At 46.6% G+C, this 22,007-nt stretch overlaps 1 protein-coding gene across 1 annotated transcript in view; it reads right to left on the bottom strand.

Annotated features, from left to right (window-relative positions):
* The window catches only part of C2cd2 (C2 calcium dependent domain containing 2), a 58,318-nt gene that overhangs the window by 956 nt on the left and 35,355 nt on the right, over window positions 1-22,007 (bottom strand). Inside the window, exons 7-13 of the mRNA XM_051150335.1 lie at window positions 21,451-21,559; window positions 19,234-19,298; window positions 17,599-17,723; window positions 16,697-16,871; window positions 15,269-15,382; window positions 10,430-10,557; window positions 8,426-8,750 (exon numbers count right to left, since the gene is read on the bottom strand). Of these exons, the coding sequence (XP_051006292.1) occupies window positions 8,426-8,750; window positions 10,430-10,557; window positions 15,269-15,382; window positions 16,697-16,871; window positions 17,599-17,723; window positions 19,234-19,298; window positions 21,451-21,559 (1,041 nt within the window). The remainder of the gene's footprint in view (window positions 1-8,425; window positions 8,751-10,429; window positions 10,558-15,268; window positions 15,383-16,696; window positions 16,872-17,598; window positions 17,724-19,233; window positions 19,299-21,450; window positions 21,560-22,007) is intronic.

A 22,007-nucleotide genomic window follows, 5' to 3' on the forward strand; every position in this document is an offset into this window, starting at 1 on the left:
TCAAATTCCAGCACACACACACACACACACACACACACACACACACACACACACACACAAACAAACAATAAAAATAATAAAAACAAAGAAAAAGAAAAGGGCTAAACAAAATGAAAAGAAACTCTCTGTTTTGTACGGTTCAACTCCTTGGCACAGATGCCAAGGATGGTGCATAAGACAGAAAATACAGAGTGGTAGCACTTGCTGGGGTGAAAATAATCCCTGAAGGTCAGCTGAAGGCATAGCGTATACAAGAAGCAACTCAGCATCATTTTCTGTACTAATTAATTTAGCATCCTATAGGTCAGGCTCAGCAAGGCCATGAAGATGTGTCAGGCTGTCCTATGAAGTTCATTACCATTTGCCTTAAGGGGTTGTGTTCACAAGAAGAGAGCCCTGGCTATGGAGCCAAGGAGAGATGATAACGTGGGTGTGCTTCTGAACACAAACCTCATAGCACTCATAGCAACATGTTAGCATCCAAGGGCAGGGAGGAGACCTGGTTAGGGTCTCCCTACCATCCGTATTCACAATGGAGAAAGAAGCTGGTTGTTTATAAAAGCCACCTTGGTCTGGGGGTGGTGGGGTAGTGCACATCTTTAATCCCAGTACTTGGGAGGCAGAGGCAGGCAGATCTCCAAGTTTGAGGCCCTCCTGGTCTACAAAGCAAGTTCCAGAACAGCCAGAGCTACACAGAGAAACCCTATCTCAAAAATATAAAAAACAAAACAAACAAACAAAAACTGATAAAAACAAACAAAAATCCACCCTGGCAGAAGCAAAGAACCTGGACTGTCCCAGAGGGATGAGCTGATTTACTCTGCACACGTTTTCCTGAAAATGTTTAAAAACCTTTCCTTAGCAAACAAACTGATTGTCATGAATCACAGAGATTCATATATATCCAGGAGCAATTGCCAGGATCTGGGGAATGCTTGGAAAAGAATGAAAAGGAGCTAAGTACATCCATGCAAATGACTTTGCTCCCAGCCACAGGCCTGGTGTTGCCACTGGTGGGATTGTTGTTCCTAGAGTCCTATCCCTGAGCAAGACACCAACCACAAGTTACTGTTTGGATGACTGGAGTTGGCCCATGTGGGCGATTTTGTCAAATCAAAGGCATCAGGCAGACAGAGAACTGAGCTCTAGGCAGAGGCACTCCTGGCTTCAAGGGCATTTCAAACCCTGAGTTAACTGAGCTGGAGATGGGGTAAGGATCTCAGCTGTACAAGCACCTCCTGGATTCTACTCTAGGTTACCTTTGGAGTTGTATTCGCATTTGAAACAGAGGAGGTTGGAGGGTAAATGGAAGCCTAGAAAACAGAACACATTAATCCATGCCCTGGGCCAGCTGTAGACCCCAGAGCCCTTGTGGTAGGAAGGGCCCCTGTATGTCCCTAAGCTGAAGCTTGGCCTATGGTATGGTCTGTACAGTGCTATGAGCTGAACTGTGCCTCCCTCAAGTTCCTGTGTTGAACTCCTGGCCCTCAGAACCTCAGAATGTACTCTTATTTGGAGATGGAGTCATCCAGAGGTGATCAAATTAAAAGACGATAATTAAGATGGACCTAATCAAACATGTCTGATGCCTGGTGGCCTGATAAGAAAGGGACGCAGAGAGGAAAAATCATGTGAAAGACAGAGGAGGGAGGTAAAGATAGAGGTATCTGCAAGGCAAGGAAGGCCAAGGATTGTTACAAACCCTGGAGCCAGGAAAGGTCGTGGGTAGTTTCTTCCTCCTGGCCTCAAGACCTCAATGGACACTCCCATCCCGAGCTTGCATTTAGAGATAAAAGATCATAAAGCTATCATTTTAGACACTAGGTTCATGGCACTTTGCTACAGCCCCAGGGACATGCTATAGCCAAGAAAGGGGACAGATGCATCTGGACGAAGATGATGGCCAGAAACCACTGTACAGAAGAGCAAACATCAGAGAAGTAACCAGTGGAGCCATGCCCTGATCCTCACAACAAAACCCAGTCAGCATCTTACCCAAAATGTTGAGGATTGGATTCATGTTGGCCATCTGAGGTACCAAGGTCTGGGGACATCTTGGAGAAGGAGCATTTCATGTGGCTGGGCTGACGGCTGTTACCCTTCCTCAAATAATCAGAATCCAAGGCTGCCATGTTTTTACATGTTGGCCAGGGACACAGAGACAAGCACTATCTTGGCTTCCTTTTGTTAGTTGTCTTATATTCTGCCATACATAGTTTACTATCCCTGGGGCATGTGACCACAGGTTGTGTGCAGCACAAAGCCGAGTGACCTGTCTGAAGGGCACATGAGATGGTCACTGTCAGGTGTCAACTCGACAGGATCTAGAATTACCTGGGTGACAAGGCTTTGGGCAAGCCTGTGGAGTGTTGCCTCGGTTGCACTGACTGAGGTGGGAAGGCCTGCCCACTCCGGGTGACAAGACTTCCTGGACTGTGCGAACTGAGCACCAAAAGCAGATGCAATGTAATCATCTGCTACAAGCTCCTGCTGTCTCTGCCCCCCCAACTGTGATGAACTGTACCCTTTCCCCCTTAAGTTGCTTCTGTCAGAGTATTTTATCCCAGAAATGAGAAAAGAAGTTAAGACAACACAGGTGCCTCAGTCACAAGGGATAAGCATAGATCAGCCAGGTTAAGACAGGAAGTCAGGCCATGAAGACAGGCACAAGGTGACTATATTCAAACAGTTTTAAGAGGCAATCTTCATACTTCTTGGCGAGCAGTACAGTTTGACCCTGAGAAACTGCAGCAGGAATGCCTAATAAAATGCAAGCCCTGAAATGTCAAGTGTAAGACTGGTGTATTTGAGAGGCTTAGATTTTACTGTATCTCAGCTGTTTAGCTAAGATCAACTGCAGAATGACCTAGAAGGGAGAAAACAAAGAAAAAGGAAGATTTCAAGTGTGTGTTTACTGTGTGTACAACTGTCCAAGGCTCAAACTGCCATTTTTGCAGCACCATCTATTCAGCAGGCTTGTACCTGTTCTAAGGCCCTGCATCATGCTGTGATCTATAGCAAGGCTGGGTTTTGTTTGTTTGTTTGTTTGTTTGTTTTGTCCTTTCAGCCTTCCTCATGATCTCTGCAGCCCCTCTGCTGGTTTGTTAAACTTCACTTTTCAGCATCAGTCAGAAATAGACTCAATCCTATGTACGTACATTTCTTCCCGCATTGGTTTATAGGGCCTTCTTAGAAATCATGGCTTCTGTGAGACGACATTGGTTTCCAGACCGAGAACATGTCTTTGATGTGGGTACTCAGGCCTGTTTCACTAAGCTTATGCTCTAAGTGCCTCCCCCGCCACCCCTGTCCCCCCAATCCCACCCCACTCCCCCGGCCCCGAGTCCGGAGGACCCCTGCTGAAAAATGAGGACACTATAGTTGGAGAAGTGACTGCTCAGGTCACACAATGACATATGCGTGGGCCAGGGTGATTGGCCCCGAAGCCAATGTTCCCAGGTCTAGCTCTTCCATGCTGCCAGGGAAAGAGTCTGGCCTTGATTGTCAATGAGACCCACCCTTGAAGAGGAACATGCAGACAGGAGGATAAAGCAAGGCACTGGCTTGGTCTTTGGCAGGATTCCAGAAGAATTTGTGACGCTGGATATCAAACTCACATCTCATGGGTACCAAGTAAACCCTCTACCACAGAGCCATAGTCATGAACTAATGCATCTACAGTCTGTTGAAAACTTGCCACCATAATTACCACTGGGGTCAAATAATAGTAGAAGAACAGCAATCAGGATGAGAGGCACAGCCACACCACGGTGAGAGAACTTGGCTCAGAAGACAGTGGGAAAGGCTGAGGGTTAGGTAGAGGAGGTCACTCACAGGGATTAGATCTGCAGCCCTCTGGCACAGCAGATGACCACAGTTCACAGCAAGCCATACGAATACACAGGAGCAGGGAGGCTCTGTGCACAACGTTTTATAGAGAAGGAAACTCTCTGACTCATTGTCCATACGCTAAAATCACACCGGCCTCCATGAGGGAGTATTTAGCATATGTCTGTGATAGTATAGTTTTCAGTGTTTAAGGAGATACCAGCCCTGACTGCCCTGATTTGATTTTCACACATTGTGTTTTCAAACTTTCATTTGAGGTTACGTGAAATCTGAGGCGAATCACATAATTTTTAAATGGGGAGGTGGCAGTGAAGAAAGCTCCTGGTTTTAGTTTCCTCTTTAAAATTCCCCAAGATCAGGACAGCCAAGGCTACACAGAGAAACCCTGTCTCGAAAAACCAAAAAAAAAAAAAAAAAAAAAAAAAAAAAAAAAAAATCCCAAGAAGATAGAAGCATGAATAAAGACACAGAGGAATTTGAGAGTTATTATGAATTCCATCTGTCACATTTCTAAATTTACCCTGTTTATTTCTGTAAAGGGGAAGATACGATGTCTATGGAAAAATCTGTGCATAGGAAGACGACGGTGCCAGCAGCCTGGAGATGTGCTCCAGTGCCCTAAAGCAGCCTTGAATCTCAAAAGAAGCTCCCACACACATACACCAGTCATAGACGGGGCAACTCGAGGGACAGAAAACCAATGATGGACCCCCTGTTTCACTCCCTAATCCTGGTCAGGATACTTAGGCGATACCTTCCTGGAGCCATCCCAAGGTGGGTGTGTACAATCAGAGGACAGAGGAAGTGTCCTGTGTGATGGTTGATGAAGGTGACAATCTACTTAGAAGCCAGAAACATAGAAAACCAGAAACAGGGAATGTCAGGCCACCAAGCAAGGGGAAAGGCAGCCTTCACTCTGTGAGGGGCTCTTCACACACTCAATTACACAGATTTTTTTTTTTAAATGCAAGCCAAAAATACAAAACAACTTACTGTGTAGGTAATTAATTCTGGTTGGCATAGTGATCCTCTTAAGTTAAAGGGAATGAACACGAAATGCAGAGATGTTGAAAGGCAAAAAGAAAAGCACGTGAGAGCAGGGTCAGAATGAATTAGAGTTTGGAATCATTGTATCGTATACTTGAGTACACACATGCTCACGCGCTTGCACACATGTACATGCACATGAACACATGCTTGCAGATTCATACATATATGCTTACACTTGTTTGTACACCATGCACATATAAGCACAGACTCTTACAAACACATGTGACATGCTTATATACACACACATGAACATATATGCACATGTGAGCATTGGACTTATGAACGTTCATGCTCGCATTTGTACATACATGTGCATGCTTATCCATTTAAAAGCACACATTCTCACATACACATGCTCTCGCATACAAATGTACTTTCAAGCACACACACTTGTGTACATATGCACACATGAGCATACACTTGTGCACATGCACACACATGCAAACAAGCAAAGCCACCATGCAAGATATTTGGCAATGCTTCTTTCCAGTTTTTTCTTATATTTTTCTAAGGGCCTTTGTGATGAGCACAGATAGGGTAAGATTTACCACTTAGACTTATGTGCATAGTTCCAATCGGCTTATTGTCACACAACTGAAGTGGTAATTTTTTTTTTCAAGTGCTGGGAACAAACCCAGGACCTAATGTATGCTACACAAAGCACTTGACCACTGAGATACATCCTCAGTTCTGGTAATGTTTTTAAACTTAAAATAAATCTGAATTTGGGAAATCAAATTTCTGTTTTGGATAAAGAATCATAACATGTAAATTTCAGGAAGATTCCAGTTACATGGGTGCCTTCCAAGGCCTCCAACATTCTCCTCACTATACTAGGAGGTACCAGTGGTTTCCAAGTCATGTATGTAACCCTTGGTTTAAAACCAAGCCCTGGAGGCTGGAGAGACGGCTAGGAGGTTTAAGAGAATTGGCTGCCCTTCCAGGGGACCTGGCTTCTTTTCCCAGCATCCACATGGTAGCCTACAGCCTAGAACTCTAATTCCAAGAATGGGATACTCTCTTCTGACCTCTCCGGGCACCAGGCATGCAAGTGGTGCCCATATATACATACAGACAAAACACCCATACACATAAAACAAACAAACAAAGCTAAATCCCACCAAGCTACTCCCTGTAGCACCAATTTTGAAAACAGCAGCAACAACAACAAAAAAGAACTGGCATAAAATAAAAAGTTTGACAAGCTACCTTAGACCTAGTTAAGATTCTGCCAACCCCTCAAGCTAAGTACAAGCCTTCTAGAAACTTCAGGGTGAAAACTAAGTGTGTGTGTGTGTGGGGGGGGGGTATGTGCAAATGCACTCACCTGTACATCTATGTGGAGGCCAGAGGCCAATGTGGGCTGTCTTCCTCCATTATTCTCCACCATAGTTTTTGACAGAATGCTCCACCACACCTGCAACTCACCAACCAGCTATAGGCCAGAGAGCTCCAGGGATTCTGTCTCAGTCACCCACCAGTACCAGGATTACGGGATCTGAACTTGGTTCTTTATGCTTGCACAGCAAACAGTTTACACACTGAACATCTCCCTACACACACACACACACACACACACACACACACACACACACACACACACACACACCAGGCTAGTCTTGAACCCAGAGATTCTCTTGCCTCAGCCTCCTATATGTTGGGATTAAAGGCATGCACTATCATGCCTGGGCCCTACAAAATAACTTTTAAGACGTTGCCAAATACTTCCTTTCAGAAGACTTTAGGTCAAGGCATTTCAAGGATCTAAGGGCAGGTTCAACCTCCACTCCAGGAGTAGCCAGGAGTGAAACACACAAACCAGCCAACCATGTTTGCATCTCCCCCAACACCCAGCCTCTGGGGAAGCTCACATGCATAGAGGTTACAAGAAGATGTGCCAGACACCCAGATTCCCAAGAGGCATTCATCTGTGTGGCCAGCAAGAAGAGGAAAAATATGGTAGAGGCAAAGCAAGGAGGAGACCCCAAGGGAGACCAGAGCTAGTGGCAGCAGGAAAGGCTAGAGGAAGAAAGGAAAGCAGCACTGGATGGGATGCACAGGGGCAGTAGGCTTGGCACCTCTGAGTGACCTGGAGGATGCAAGAAGAGGTTTGGGTTCTGTAGGGACATGAGGATATATAGACCATTGAGTCAAAGTGGGGCACGGGATATCCCACTATGTTCCCTGCTCCTCCCTGCTCACTGACTCTTTTGACCCTAGGCCAAAAAAACAGGTCAGAGTGTATACATAGGGTTGGCCAGTAGACAGTCCACCTGACACCCTGGGCCACAGCTCACCAAGAGAGGATACAGTGTTCAACTGAAGGTCCCCAAGGACAGGCTGGGTGGTCTGAAATCTTCCCCCCAGGAATACCCTCTTTCTCTCTTTCCTCTCTTAACATGCAGTCCTTCCTATCTGTCCCCGCATGGTCCTGGCACAGGTCACAGGCAAGCAGCTACCCATCAATGGCTAAGGGATGGGCAGGGGAGAGTTGGAGCAGCCAGGGTAGGTTCTCAGCCTCAGCACCTGGGACTTGCACTCTGCTGTGTGGTGTTGTCTGTGCTTTGTGCCTTAAGGAGTGTAGTGCCTGTCACCTCTACCCACTAGGGGCCAATAGTATCCCATCTCCTGGTTGTAGCACCACAGCTTCCTACAGACATTACCCATGTCCTCCACGAGACAGAGTTGCTCGGCAGGAGACCCCAACCTGTTCCTAACAGAAGTAGCTGTGCAGGATTCCTAGTCCCTAGGGTGGCTAAGTTTCTTGCCCAGTGCTTTCCGGGGGTTGGGGGTAGGGTACTGAGAACTCTGCCAGAGGAAAGTGGGCTGTGGAGCCCCAGCTAGAAGGCAGAATTAAGAGTGGGTACCGAGTTCTACCACAGCTCCTGGTTTGACTCAGGTGCCTCCTTCAGCCCTCATCTTGCGAGGATGTGGATAGTAGGTATGGTCTTCAGATCTTGGAGGTAAGGCTCAGTAGCCTGAAGTTTCTAAATCCTGGGGCTGTTACCAGAGGTGACTATGAGGCAAAGGCCTGGTTCCAAGTGCCCGTGCCCAAGAAATGCAGGGTTCTGAAATACGGGTTCATTGCTCGTAGAAAGAATTGATTGGTTCCTAGGGTTCTTTCATTTTAGATCCTGCTGATTCCAGGTGGTGAGGTCTGGTTTGGTGCTAGCTGGAGGAAGAGACTGAGAGGAGTAAAAAAGCTAATTTCTGTTCACTCTCTTCTGCCCCTGGCCACTATGGTGCCTGGCTCCTGGTGACACTCTGAAGCCTTAGATAACTGTTTCCAGATGGAGAGAGGCAGACAGGGAGGGTTTGGAGGCATGAAAACATAGTGGCCCCCAATGCAAAGATGAGGCCCTGCTGCTTACATGCAGGCTTCCCACCTGCCCTCCAGCTCTCAGTGGCTGAGCAGACTGCCAGGGAGGGAGGGAGGGAGGGAGGGAGGAAGGGAGGGGGCAAGCATGGGAGTGAGGACACAGAGAGGGATGTCCAAGTGAAGAGCTGGGGGCTTGGGAACAGGTACCTTTATGCTTTTTGATGGCTCCAGCCTCTGAAGCACTCAGGGAGCTCTCCGACCGTTCGTCCCCATCAGGCTCCTGAAAGGCTGGACAGCTCCACTCTGCTGCTGGGGCCTCCTTCTCTAGGTCCCAGGGGTCCAGATCATGCTCTCTAGGTTGGAGGTCAGGTAGGGCCTGGGCTGGCTCATCTTCTTCAAGTGGGGCGGTGGCAGAGGCTACAGTTGCCTCTGCAGGGCACAAAGTGGATGGGGCATCCCCCTGGCTGGAGCTGTCCATAGCAGCTGCATAGTTCTGCATGAGGGCAGCACTGTGGTCCTGAGACAATGAGGTCTGTCAGGGAGATGTACAACAAATGCTGAGAGCAAGTAAAAAGCCAGCCCAGGGATGTGACTAGAGCTCATGGTAGGCAGGGAGGGTTTGGTACCACCTGAATATTGCCTTCCAAGGTACTAGGACTAGAAATATCAATACCAGGTACCTATGCTATGTGGTAGATACTTATAAAAATAGGTCTCCATCTTAGCTGAGACTCAGAGCTGTGAGGCACAGGCTGGGGGGCTGGAGAAGAGGAGGCATCCAGCCTACTGTAGACTATCAGTATGGAAAACCCAGAAGGTGAGTGCTAGGACTAGCACTTTCTTCAAAGTAGACAAACTGTAGGGCAGTAAAGAGTGTGAACCTGGGCATAAACTTAATCTTTTATACCTTTGTTACAAAGCACTTTCTTTTTGTCTCAAAGTAGAAATTATCCAGAAGAGATTTCATCCTTTTAAGGACTGTATTTGGTTTTAAAGTTATAGGCACTGAATAATAGGTAAGAGAGAAAGCTGGGACAGTGGTCCAACAGGAGTGACTATAAGGGGCAACAGCCATGCTGTTCTCAACCTGGGTGACAGGCACACAGGTAGCTTTGCTAAGTTCAGCTGACAAATGAACCAGCTTACAGAAGTGCTTGGTGACTATCAATACAACAGTCTGCATGTCAATAAAATTAATCATGGCTTACACATGGCTTACATATACTAAGTGTGAAGATGAGCTGGCAATTCTGAAGCAGAGCCGGAAAGTGAAGAGCAGATTTCCATGGGCTATCTTTTGTTTACTTATCTAACCTACACTAACAGCTTCTACTATGTGGCCCCAGCGATCTGCCCCTCACACCCTGGTAGCTGAAGAAGCCATCCTAAAAAGAGACATCTCCCGCCTTGGTGTTCAAGGACACCCGTGAGCTTTCTCTTGGAGTCCTGGGCCCAGGCTACCCACACATTGTGTACACTACCATCTATGGTGACTCACCAGTGGCGCCTGCCAACAACTAAGAGGGTAATTTCTAGCATGATCTCCTGCCCACTCTCTTGAAGACCTTGAAGATCCAATCCATCTACCCTAGTCATGGACACAACTACCGAATCTGTCCTCACTACAGCTCTCTCTCCACCTGCATATTTGGAAATGTCTCGAAGACCCAGGATTTCTTACATAGCCCCTTGCACTGAAGATCTAGGCTGTTCTGCAGCCCATGGCATGGCTGCCATCAGAAGCGGTCCACCCCCACCCCCACCCTCTGCTCCATGAAGATACCACAGAGTGGAAGAACAGGGGAGCTGAACTGGAACATTCTATAGAACAACCTTTATTTCTATCAGATAACAGAAAAGAATGCACATATTTACTGCAAAATATTTAAATGCTTTAGAAATGAGTAATGTGGAAAAAGTGAACCTGGGAGGAAGGTATGTGCAGACTGCACCACAAGGGGCATCTTACATGTGTCTTTCTTAGTAATCATTTTAGAAATGATTCACCAAGCTCTCAAGCCTCAGAGCATCACCAAGCAGACGGCTGCTACCTTCCCGTATCAAGGGCCAAGGGCTACTGTGGTCCCAGAGGTAACTAACTCTGGTGGGAAGGAACTGTACTGTGCTCTGCAGAGGAGACACTCTGCATGGACGAGGGACTGGAGTGCTGCGCGGATGAGACGCCCGCCTCCTGCTGCAGCCCTTGCCTACCTTAGAGATCCCTGAAATGATGATCGTGCTTTTCTTCCGTGGGGACTTCAGCTTCAGCTTTGAGGATTCACTGAGCTGCCGAATAGCAACTTCAGCCACAGGATCTGAACCATTCAGCAGCAACAGCTCTACCAGAAGGAAGGTAGCACCGAGTTTAGTAGCAAAATTAAAAAGCCCCTACGCAAGTCCCAGAGCAGGGGGCAGGAAGAGTCTATAAGCAGTGGTTGGCAAACATGGGAGGAAGAGGGAGAAAATAAGGGGTTGAGATTTTGCCGCTAATCTCCTCATAGACTATAAGCATCCAGGAGACGTATGGAAATGAACAGGCAAAGCCTGGTTCCAGGAAAACTTTACTTTCAGATACAAGGGAAGGCGACTGTCATGTACCACTTGATTCCTGGTAGTTATGAGCTACTAATTGACGTATCTGTTCAGAACTAATGTGTTTTACTGATTACAAGCTGATACTTTTTCTCAAGAGAGCTTTGCAAAGTGGCGAGAGCCAGTAGACAAAAATAAATAAGTTGTGGGCAGAGGAGAGATGGTACAGTGAATGAAGGTGCCGTGCCTGACCTCAGCTGAGTTCGATCCCTGGGACCCAGTAGTGGAAGGAGAAAACAGATTCCTGCAGGTTGTTCTCTGACCTGCACATGCATGTTCATTCTCTGTCTCTGTCTCTCTCTCTGTGTCTCTCTGTCTCTGTCTCTCTGTCTCTTTCTCTCTCTCTCTCTCTGTCTCTGTCTCTCTCTCTCTCTCTCTCTCTCTCTCTCTCACACACACACACACACACACACACACACACATGAGAGAAAGAAAGAGAAAGAAAGGAAGAAAAAGAAAGAAGAAAAGAATTGGAAAAATTTAGTCCTCACAAAGGCAGATAACTCCTTCTCCCTCCCAAAAGTGGCTGACACAGAACAGTAATCAGAGGCACCCAATAAAAGCTATTACAAGGCTACCCCTTCCTGTGTCATAAATGTACCAAGTGCTGCTGACAGAGCCTGCATGGTTTATGTGATTTTCCCACTCCTTAGCTCCATAAGGCAAGTCCTTCTTTCTTTTTTGTTTTCTTTCTTTAAAAAAAAAAAAAGTCTCCACGTGACAAGGAGAATGATAACAGTGCCATCAGGCAGGTGGCGGAGATGCTTAGTGAGTCCTCTCCGTCAAAGAGCTTGTCTTTACTGCTTACATTGTTCTGCTAGAGCACAATTAAAGAGGACAAGAAGGGATGGGGGTGTAGATTGGAGCACATGCAGAGCACACACAAGGTCCTGGGCTTGTTTCCCAGAGATGCTGAAGCAAACGAAGTAACCAGGGCAACAAAAGTGCTTTGGGAGCGGGATGTCGGTCATGGCACCAGGTCACAGGGGCTGGTTCCTACAGTGACACCCTTGGTCTCAAAGCTAGGCTTACAGGCTTGCTTGGTTACTCCCCACTTTTTAGGTGGAGGCTAGAGATCAAATTCAGGTCCCAATACTGTCTTATGCACAGGAAGATGTTCCTTTGAGGTATTGATTACCTGAAAACAATCCTAAAATTGGAGAATTGGTACTGTGACAGCTTGACGTGAAATGTCCCCATAGGCCAGCATTTAGAGGGCCCGCTCCCAGATGGTGGAGCTACTCTGCTGGCCATAATACCTTTAGGGATGGCGTCTTGGTGTCCATGAAGATTATAGCCCAGGCCCTAGTTCCCAACTTCCTGCTTGCTTCCTAGTCAGCCACAGCGTGAATGGCTCTGTCACTCTGGCTACCATGCATTTACTCTTGAAAAGTGAGTCAAAATAATCCTCTATTACACTGTTTCTGTCAGGTCCCTTTTCATAGTGATACCAAAAAACACACAAAAGTACAGATGTGGATTGTTGGTTCTATGAAGCCTAACTATATGGTTCTTGAACCTTTGAGAACGTGGAAGAATTTGGAGACATGGAACTAGAAAAGGCCTTGAAGAAATCCTAGAGGCCCCAAAGTGACACAGGCTATTGCCACTGCCCTTGATGCCCACCATAACTACAAGGTAAGACCTTCTGCTGAAGACACCACACACTTCCATTTAGGACATAGAGAAAGCTGAAACTGACCTGAAAACTTCCTCCCTGCCCGAAGGTGCTATGCAAGCTGCTGGGAGAGAAGAAGAATCAATGGGCTAAGCCAGCAGAACCCTGCATCCTACTGCACTGACCCAACAGGCTGCTAATGGGGTAACCGACTTCTTTCTTGGATTTCAAGTCGGCTGCACAGAAGGAATTCACTTCTGATCCTATAAAGCTGGTCAAAAGCCCAGGGTTGGGAAGGAGCTCTCTATTGTTTTTGCTAAATGGACATGGTGTCAAAAATATTTGTTTATACCCACAGATTAGTGCTGACCTTAACTTTTGTCAGAGAAGCCCCCCTCTTTGGCAGTGATCAGTGCAGAGACTCATAACTAATAAAAATTCTGAGAATAAGTATTCTCCCCAAAGCTCAAGGAACAATCTGGAAGAAGAGGAGAAAAGAGCTAGAGGCTAGGAAAGAGTGCTGTAAAAAGCTGCCCTCTGGATACAAAATGGCCTTGGTACTCATGAAGTCACAGCAGCAGTGAACCCTTGCCCAATATCAAACCAGTCAACATTTCACATGGATGGGTGGGTTCACGGGCCTCATTCCTAGCTGAAGGGCGACTGGCGGTTGACGGCTGCTGAGGGAGGTGAAGTCATGCTCTGGTGGATAGCCCCATATACATACAGGGACTCAGTAGTTTAAAACAAAACAAGACACGAGGGCAGGATGGGTTTGTGTTGGAGGAGGTATGGGAAGAGGGGGATTGGGAAGTTGTGGGTGGATATGATCAAGATACATTGTATCAAAAAATAAACAGAAATATTATTTCTTTTAAATGAAGAAAAGTTCTAGAATACTATAAGTAGACCTTAGGCTTGTTCCTGTGGGTGTGTGAGAGGTCTGGGTGCTGAGAGAAATGTAGTGAGATTGAGTTCCTACAGTTTGAGATGGGACCTAGGGACTCTACTGGGAACAGGATTAGAGACCATTTGTGCTACATTTTGGCACAGAACTTGCCTATATTTTAACCTGTGTTCTGGAAGTTATAAAGAGGATGGGTCATTCAGGCTATGGTGTGGCATGGTTACTGCGGTATGTTTTAGCCAGGCTTACAGTGGGGTTTGAGAATAAAAATTAGAGTGGAAAGGTATGAAAAATGAACTTTTTAGCTAGAAAAGAATTATCTCAAGCTGCCAAAGCAAGTGTGACAGGTGGTCATAGGTTGTATTCACCATAACAACCGGTAGGAAGAAGTCAAGTAGCTTGCACTGGGATGTAGGAAGGATGCTGTCAGAACATTTCAGGAACTGGTGAGACCCCTGGCATCACAAGCTCCAGCATAGAAAACTGCACATTCATTTGAAAGACATGCCTTTCAAAAGCCATAGTGGCAGGGGCTGGGTGGGACTGCTTAGAGAAGTGTGTCACAGGTTCATCTAGGCACTCAGAAACTGCTGTGGTCATGATACAAGGAGGCTTAGCCAACTAGCAAGTGACCAGCGAAACTTAGTGGTGTCCACATGGTGCTAGGGTTTCAGGCATGCAGTACACAAGGGTTATGGGATCATAAAGGCTTGCACCTAGATTAAAAAAAGCTTGTGAGGCCAAGTAACAGGCATTCGGGGTTGGGCTTCCTGTGGGAAGCCTCTCACTGGGCAGATCTCTGAGGATGAGGCCTAAGTGGCAGTAGAGGCCCAGGGATGTCGGCAACGCCAGGAGCATGGAACATGTCCCAAGAAAAGCTGTAGGCAATGAGTAGAGCCTGCCCCAGAGAGAGGTCACACGGGCTACAAGCGGCTTCTGCCATGCATTAAATGCCAGATACAGAGCTATAGCATTCAGTGCCCTGCTGGGGTTCAGTTTCCCTCTAGTCTAAAATTTCCTACCATTCTCATTTCTCCCTTCTGGAGTGGGCACAATTGCTCTGTACTCCGAAAATCTGGAAATATATGACTTTCCTGTTGATTGTACAAGTGTCACAGCTAAGGGACTTTCCCAAGCCTCAAAAACAAAACTCTAGACTTACATCCTTGAGCAGTATTGGAACTATCAAGTTTATGTGAACTCTTGAAGTTGTACTAAATGCATTTTGCGTTATTAGGTGATGACCCTTTGGAGCCACGATGCAATACTGTGGCCTAGATATCAGATGTCTCCCACGGGCTCATATTCTGAGCACTTGCTCCCCAGTCAGTGGCACTATTTTGGGAGACTGACACTGACACTTCGGACAGGCCTTTGAAGGGTTTTAGAATATCTTCAACCCCTTGTCCAATGTGATACTTACTCCATTACATGTTTACACTCTCGTGCCTCCCCTCCCTCCCTGCATGATGGCCTGAAACTGGAGCCAAAATAAGCTTTCCCATCGCCATGCTGTTTCTGCCAGCTGTTTGGTTGGAGCTGTGTAAAAATAACTAAAAGAAATGCCTACAGAGCTCAGAAAACTACTCTTAAATGCTTGAGCGGACACTGTGGACAAAGCACAGCATCCAGGCCACGCTGTCCCCAGTATCGCTCATGCAATGGCACTAACATCACCCACGTGCCAAAAGATAAGAAAGATGGCTTACATAAAGTTACAAAGTGGGGTCCCCACCACCTTCTTATTTTGTTAGAGTGCTCCCAAGACCTCACAGGGACCTAGCTATGTCCTCCATCATCCTGTACCTGACATTCTTTGCTCCCTTTTCATTTTCTATTGGCCACTAAAACCAAAGACTCTCCAAAGGAAAGAAAAGGAAACTGTAGCTCCTAAAGCCCTGATGTGCAGAGACGCAGAGCAGTCACATCTTACCTGTATCTGAAGAGGAGAAAGTCTTGCTGACTGGGGCACTGTGGCACGAAATGGCCTGGACAGAGATGTCCTTCTCAATGACCTTCACCTTGATGGGTGTCCTCACGGGGGACTCTGCAAGAACAGAACTACATCAGCAAGGGCATGCAAATTTTCAGCAGAAGATTCTAGAAAGTGAGAAGAGGCCCCTATTGCACCTTGAGGCCCTGAAGTTGTTACTGACCAGGGCTGGGCTTTAAAATATATACCCTCTATTCTTTCACTGTGCTGCAAAAGTGGGGCTGAAGAGTCTAGACTTGAGTAAAAACTTCAGAGCCATTCTAATGAAACTGTAGTTCTCATGTGAACTGTGGGTCCCCTGACCTGTGCCAAGGGAGCTACTTTGGGAAGATGGTTCTTTTACACAAACAGAAACAATATACTAATAAATTATCAACGTGCTTTTCATTCCCTCATCCAGGGGCCAGCTAGAAAGGTTTGTGCTGCCCCCATTTAAAAAAAAATGTTTTTAGGCACCAACCAAGGACAATGCATGCAGTGAACATAGACACCCCTGTTCGGATCTAGCCGATGGACAGCACATTCTCCATGATTGTGGGGGGAGAGGGGACTGCCTCTGATGTGAACTCTAGTGCCCCCAATCTGATCACTTCCCCTTGGTGGAGAGACACAGTAGATACATAGAGGAAGGGGATGCAGACTATTCGGATGAGACCTGATAGGCTGAGGCCAGATGGTGGGGGAGGAGGTCTAGGGGAGGGGAGTAGGGCAGAAGAGGGAGGGAGGGTGGGAAAGGGTCGATACAAGCAGTGAGATAACAATTGGGATGTAATCTTAATAAATTATAATAAACTTTAAAAAATGTTTTTAGAGACATGGCATCATCTATCCCAGGCTGGATAATTTCGTATTAGGCAAGAATGACGTTGAACTCCTGAGGCTCCCACTTCTCCAGTGCTGGGAGTACAAATGGGTGCTACTCTGCCCACCTCACACAATTCTGGGGATCCCAGCTACACTAGGTGAACGCTGCCCAACTGAGCCAAACCCTCAGCCCCACATCATGCCTCTTTATCAGTGGTGTTTAACATACATTCAGTTATCTGTATTAGACTTTTAGTGATGAGTGTGATGGAGTTCTGAGTCCCATGTGGGTGAGTCTTAGATCCAGACTGCAACTTTGGTGTAACTGCCAGGCAGAACCTCACCTCTGTCCCTCAACTAACACTCTCTCTCTCTCTCTCTCTCTCTCTCTCTCTCTCTCTCTCTCTCTCCCCCCCCTCCCTTTTTCTCTCTCCCTCCCTCTCCTCTCCCTTCTTCCCCTCTCCTTCTATGCCACCAGACTTCTTTGCTGAGCCTCGGTGCTGTAGCCCATAGTGCTGGCTGCTTGTGGCTCTCTCCTACAATACTACTACACTTCAGTCTCACCTGAGCTCAGTGGGGATGCCCTCCCTGTGTCAAAGCGAGGTTTGGTCTTCACAGCGGTGACAGTGGTGACCACAGTCCCACACGGCATCACCGTGCGGTCCTTTTCTATCTTTGCAGCAGACACACGGGGAGGAGCTGGCCAGGGCTTCGGCTCACCAGGTTCTACATAAGAAAACTATGGCGAAGACAGACATTTATTTTTGAAACACAGTGGAGCCAGGTCTTCCATGGACAGCTGCTTCCCACACTCACTGGACCAACACCCACACACAAGTCCCTCACAGAACATGGTGTCATGAGAACACAGAACACCGCTGTCCTCTCCTGGTATAGTAATGACCTTTAGATGCCCTCTCATATGCAAAACAATAACACAAATACAAGAGAACAGCTCAAAAAATTATGGTAAGAAAAAAAGCTCTGCACAAGTTCAGTATGGTGCTGTTTGGGTGGCTGTGTTTCATTTTCCTGAGTATTTTCTGGTTGGGGCTAGCTACAGCTGTGGGCCTGCAGATGTGGACTCTGCAGATACTGGCAACAGATTGACCCAGCACCAGTACACTAGCTTTTTTTTTTTTTTTTTTTCTTCTTCAAATAACCACTAGTTTCTTCACCCATGTTACTTTTTTTTTTTTTTTTTTTTAATCAAACCCAGGAGAACCAAGCTCAAATGCATCAAACTCCAAGAATAGCCAAGGAGAGGGCAGCTGTGTTGCTGAGATGACACTGGGAAAGGTCATCTCCTTCGGTAGCTGGCTTAAGCCAATCCTGGCAGAATGTTTCCACCTGAACCTGCAACCCATGCTGAGAACAGGGCCTCCTGGGTGAGCTTAGCATGTCATATGGAGGCAACAGTGAGCCTGAGCCCTGGCAGGCAAGCGACAGGACTGTGGCTGTCATACCTCTGCAGTGACTGAGCCCAACACCAGGCTGTCAGGCTCTGTCCCGCTGTTCAGTCTGAAGGTCTGTGGGCCGTTAGGCTGCTTCCTAAACAAGTCCAAGTGAATGGTTGTTGTCCCCAACAGACCTAGAGTGGAAGACAAGGAAGAGCAAAGGTGATGCTCCCAGTCACACGACCCTAAGGATGTCCCATTAAGTCCACTACACAGCGCTAGTGTCACCACCAAATACCAAGAGGCTGTGGGCATTCCAGAGGGAAGGAGGCTACAGGGCAGGCCTGGCAAAGGAAATATCCAAACCTCACAGGGTATGGAACTGCGCCAACCATCCTTTAACCACTGACAGAAACTGGGAAACAAACGTGTGTGTGTGTGTGTGTGTGTGTGTGCGCGCAGACGTGTGTGTTTGCATGCACGTATGCGTGCGAGCGTGTGCGTGTGTGCGTGTGTGAGACTTACCTAACATGCTTGAGGCTCAGCACCATGGAATGAAAGAAAAAATAATTTATGGGCCAGCAGAATGGCTCACTGGGTAAAGGCCCTCGTCACCAAGCCTGACCACTAAGCTTGATTGCCAGGGCCCCCAGATGGAGGAGAGAACCAACTCCTCCAAGTTGCCCCCTGACCTACACAGACACATCACTAAATGTAAAAATAAAAGAATCTAACAAACATTGAAACTGCCCAATGTATAGCCAGGTGTACACTCGATGTTTATGTTGGTGACTTTACCCTGGACTGTTGATTTCCTGTGTCTGAATCACATGTCTATTTTAAGCCCAAGGGGCCTTCATAGAGAGGGACACTAGGACAGGGGCTGCCAAGGGCTACCAATGACTATGATGAAAAAGTTTGTTACCTTCTTTTTTTTCTTCTTGGTTTTTTGAGACAGGGTTTCTCTGTGTAGCTCTGGCAGTCCTGGACTGACTCTGTAGACCAGGCTGACCTCAAGTTCACAGAGATCCACCTGCCTCTGCCTCCCAGGTGCTGGGATTAAAGGTGTAAACAACCAACAACGGCTTGTTACTGGTTTTTTTGGTTTTTATCTTTGTTTTTTAATTGGAGTTCATTAAGTCTGGAATGGTTCGAAATTGTTCCTCTAATCTAAAAATTATTCATGAAAAATTCTGAATTTTTAAAAACAGGGAGTGGAGAGATGATTCAGTGCTAAGAGTGCTTGGCTGCTCTTCTAGAAGATCAAGGTTCGGTTACACACACACACACACACACACACACGCACGCACGCACGCACGCACACACACACACACACACACACACAAAATTTTTAAAGATTATTTATAGTGTGTTCTGCCTGCAGGTTAGCTTGCCACCAGTAGAGGGCACCAGATATCAGTATAGATGGCTGTGAGCCACCATGTGGTTGCTGGGAACTGAACTCAGGACCTTTGGAAGAGCAGACAGGGCTCTTAACCACTGAGCCATCTCTCCAGCCCACAAAGAAAAAAATTTAAAAACTAGACAAGCATGTCCCCAAAATGAATGACATTGTTGATGCTCAACTTTGCACCAAACACTCCCATTGGGAGACCTGTGGCTCAGAGAAGGGGGCAGACTTCTTTGCAGGGTTTCTCCCCTCCCCAGTCCAGGTCTGGAGCTCTCTGCCTGCGCAGCACCCACCTTCTGAGGAGCGCTCATCCTCTGAGACCTTCAGGAGCAGTTCCTTGGATTTGGCATTCAGTTCACTGCAGGAAGAACAAAGCCCTGTGAAACCCTTCATACCTCAATGCTATAGGGTTGGGTCCCCGCCTCCCACATACACACAATGTATTTGTTTTGTTTTGTTTTGTTTTGTTTTTACAATGTATTTTTTTTAATTACACATAGTAACACAAAGTTGTTGCTCATGGAAAATAGAATGCCTGCAGCCTGGCAACTCGGAAATAGCCACCAATGCACCCAGAATTGGCCTTTCAGAGGGAGCTCAGGGAACACCCTCCTTTGGTGATAAGAACTGTATCAGACAGCGCTAATACAGCAGGCACATGACAGGTGGGCAATGCAGACTGATATCTCGACTTCTGAAATCAATTTGGTTCATTTTTATTAACTTAAAATTAAAAGCCACAAGTCACTGTTACCATTTTAAAAAGCACAACTATATATGATTAACTGAGTACGGAACCCAGACTATCCAACATGCCTTCCTCCTCCTTCCTGAGACACCTTTTGCTTAACATACATGCGGTGTCCCCGTTCCCATGCTACATCCACCATCACCGTTATCAGCGTTAGGCGATCTCCTAAGTCACCTAATTCCTGGTATCATAGGTATTTTTGACAGGTGCCGAGTGCTCTGCTGCCTGGGTCTCATAAAAATTTATTCAGCCAAGTCCTAAAGCACTGTTTAATAATGGAGTCGTTGTTTCCAGCAAACAAACTGAGATAAACACCCTCACACAGTTGGAGGTCGGCGGACAACTTGCTAGAGTTGGTTCTCCCCACCAAGTGGGTCCTGGGCTTTGAACTCCTGAGAATCATCAATGTCTTTACCCACTGGACTGTCTCTCTGGCTCCCCTCCCAAGATCTGCACATCATTTCTGTCATTTCTTTTTCTTCTCTAAGTGCACTAGCCAGTTCTCTAGATCAAAGTCATGCCTGTTCTGATGCCAGTGCTCTGCTCCTGGGACCAATCATGCACAGTGAGCTTCAAAACTCCAATTACAAATGGGTTCATGAATTTGTCCTAATTGTTTCAAAACTGGGAACCAAGCCGGGCGTGGTGGCACACGCCTTTAATCCCAGCACTCAGGAGGCAGAGGCAGGCGGATCGCTGTGAGTGCAAAGCCAGCCTGGTCTAAAAAGCGAGTACGGGACAGCCAAGGCAACACAGAGAAATCCTGTCTCAGAAAAACATAAATAAAAAACAAGTAACTGGGAACCAGTATTAAACAGTAGTGACTCTCTTTGAGGCAGGTGAAGACAGGAAGTTTACTTTCTCCTATGACCTAGTGACACAGTGAGAGTTATTGATGAATTTTCACATGTTAAGCCAGCTTTACGTTTCTGGCACAAACTCAAGTGGACTTGATTATTATTTATTTTTGAGACAGGATCTCTCCATGGCTCTGGCTGTCCTGGAATTTACTATGTAAACCAGGCCAACCTCAAACTCATAGAGATCTGCCTGCCTCTGCCTCCGAGGTACTGGGATTAAAAACATGCACTACCACACCCAGCTTGGATTTATTTATTTTTAATAGAATGGCTATTTAAACATTTTTAGATGTACTTATTTTATGTGTATGTGTGTTTTGCCTGCATGTATGTATACCACATTCATGCTTGGTACCTGCAGAGGACAGAAAAAGATATCAGATCCAGTGGAATGGATGTGAGCTGCTATATGGGTGCTCGGACTCAAACCTAGGTCTGCAAGAGCAGCCAGCGCCCTTGGCCAGAGCCACAGCTCCAAAATGGATGAATTTTACTGCATCATTTGATCCTGTGTGATGACTTTTTAGTTATGATCTTTATATTGCTATTTATAAGTGATTTACATGTGCCTCCTCCTTTTTTTCTATTTTCTCCTTCAGAGGTTGGCATCAGTTGGAGCCTTCCTTTGGCTTTGTGGCTAGCTGCTGAGGGAAGCAGGGAATCCCTTAACAGCCCTGTGTCACAACAGAGAAACAGGAGAAAGGTGATTCCCAGAGCTGTCTCTAAAAAGTCCATATTGGACACAGGGCTGGCTGTGGTTCAGAAACTCAGGACAACTTGATTTCATGTCTTTAATTAACTCTTAGTATAAACAGTGCTACACAGTGATTCCAGGATCTCTCCATCTCGAGCAGGTCTAGCTGCCACCAGCAGGCCCTGAGGATGCAGGCTATACTCACAAGATGAATTCTTCCTCCCACGCGAGGTCTGTAGTGTTTCTCACTAGGGTGCTGATGAACCGCTGAGCAGGGTCGTTCAGCTGGGCCTCACACACATAGCCAATGCTGCCTGTGATCAGATAAAGCAAGGTTGTATTTGGCTTTTATTTTTGAATTAAAACTTTGCTCACTCTCACAAAGAAGGGCAAAATTACTACTAATAATCTCAGCTTACCTACTCCTAAGAGACCTTTCTGTCGTCTGCCATGTACAAGCTCTCAATGATGGAGCAATGGCTCGGTGGTAGCAGCCCTGGACTCACACCAGCATCCCGCCTCCTTCCGTCAGTTCATCAACCCTTGAAGCAGGCAGGGCTCCCTGGCACGGAGCCTCATCCAGAAGCAACACGCTATGTGCTGAGGTTTGGCCCCTCTTCCAGACATGACTAACAGTCTAGCAAAAGTTAGCTGGTTCTAAGCCTAAACTGTGGCTGCACCTCACAGACAACCTGTATCCCACTTACAAACAAGCAGACCTCTTGTTTCTAAATTATTTATATTATCTGTATTATCTGTAGG

This window comes from Acomys russatus, chromosome 8, assembly GCF_903995435.1.
Source record: "Acomys russatus chromosome 8, mAcoRus1.1, whole genome shotgun sequence".
Taxonomy (NCBI): Eukaryota; Metazoa; Chordata; class Mammalia; order Rodentia; family Muridae; genus Acomys; species Acomys russatus.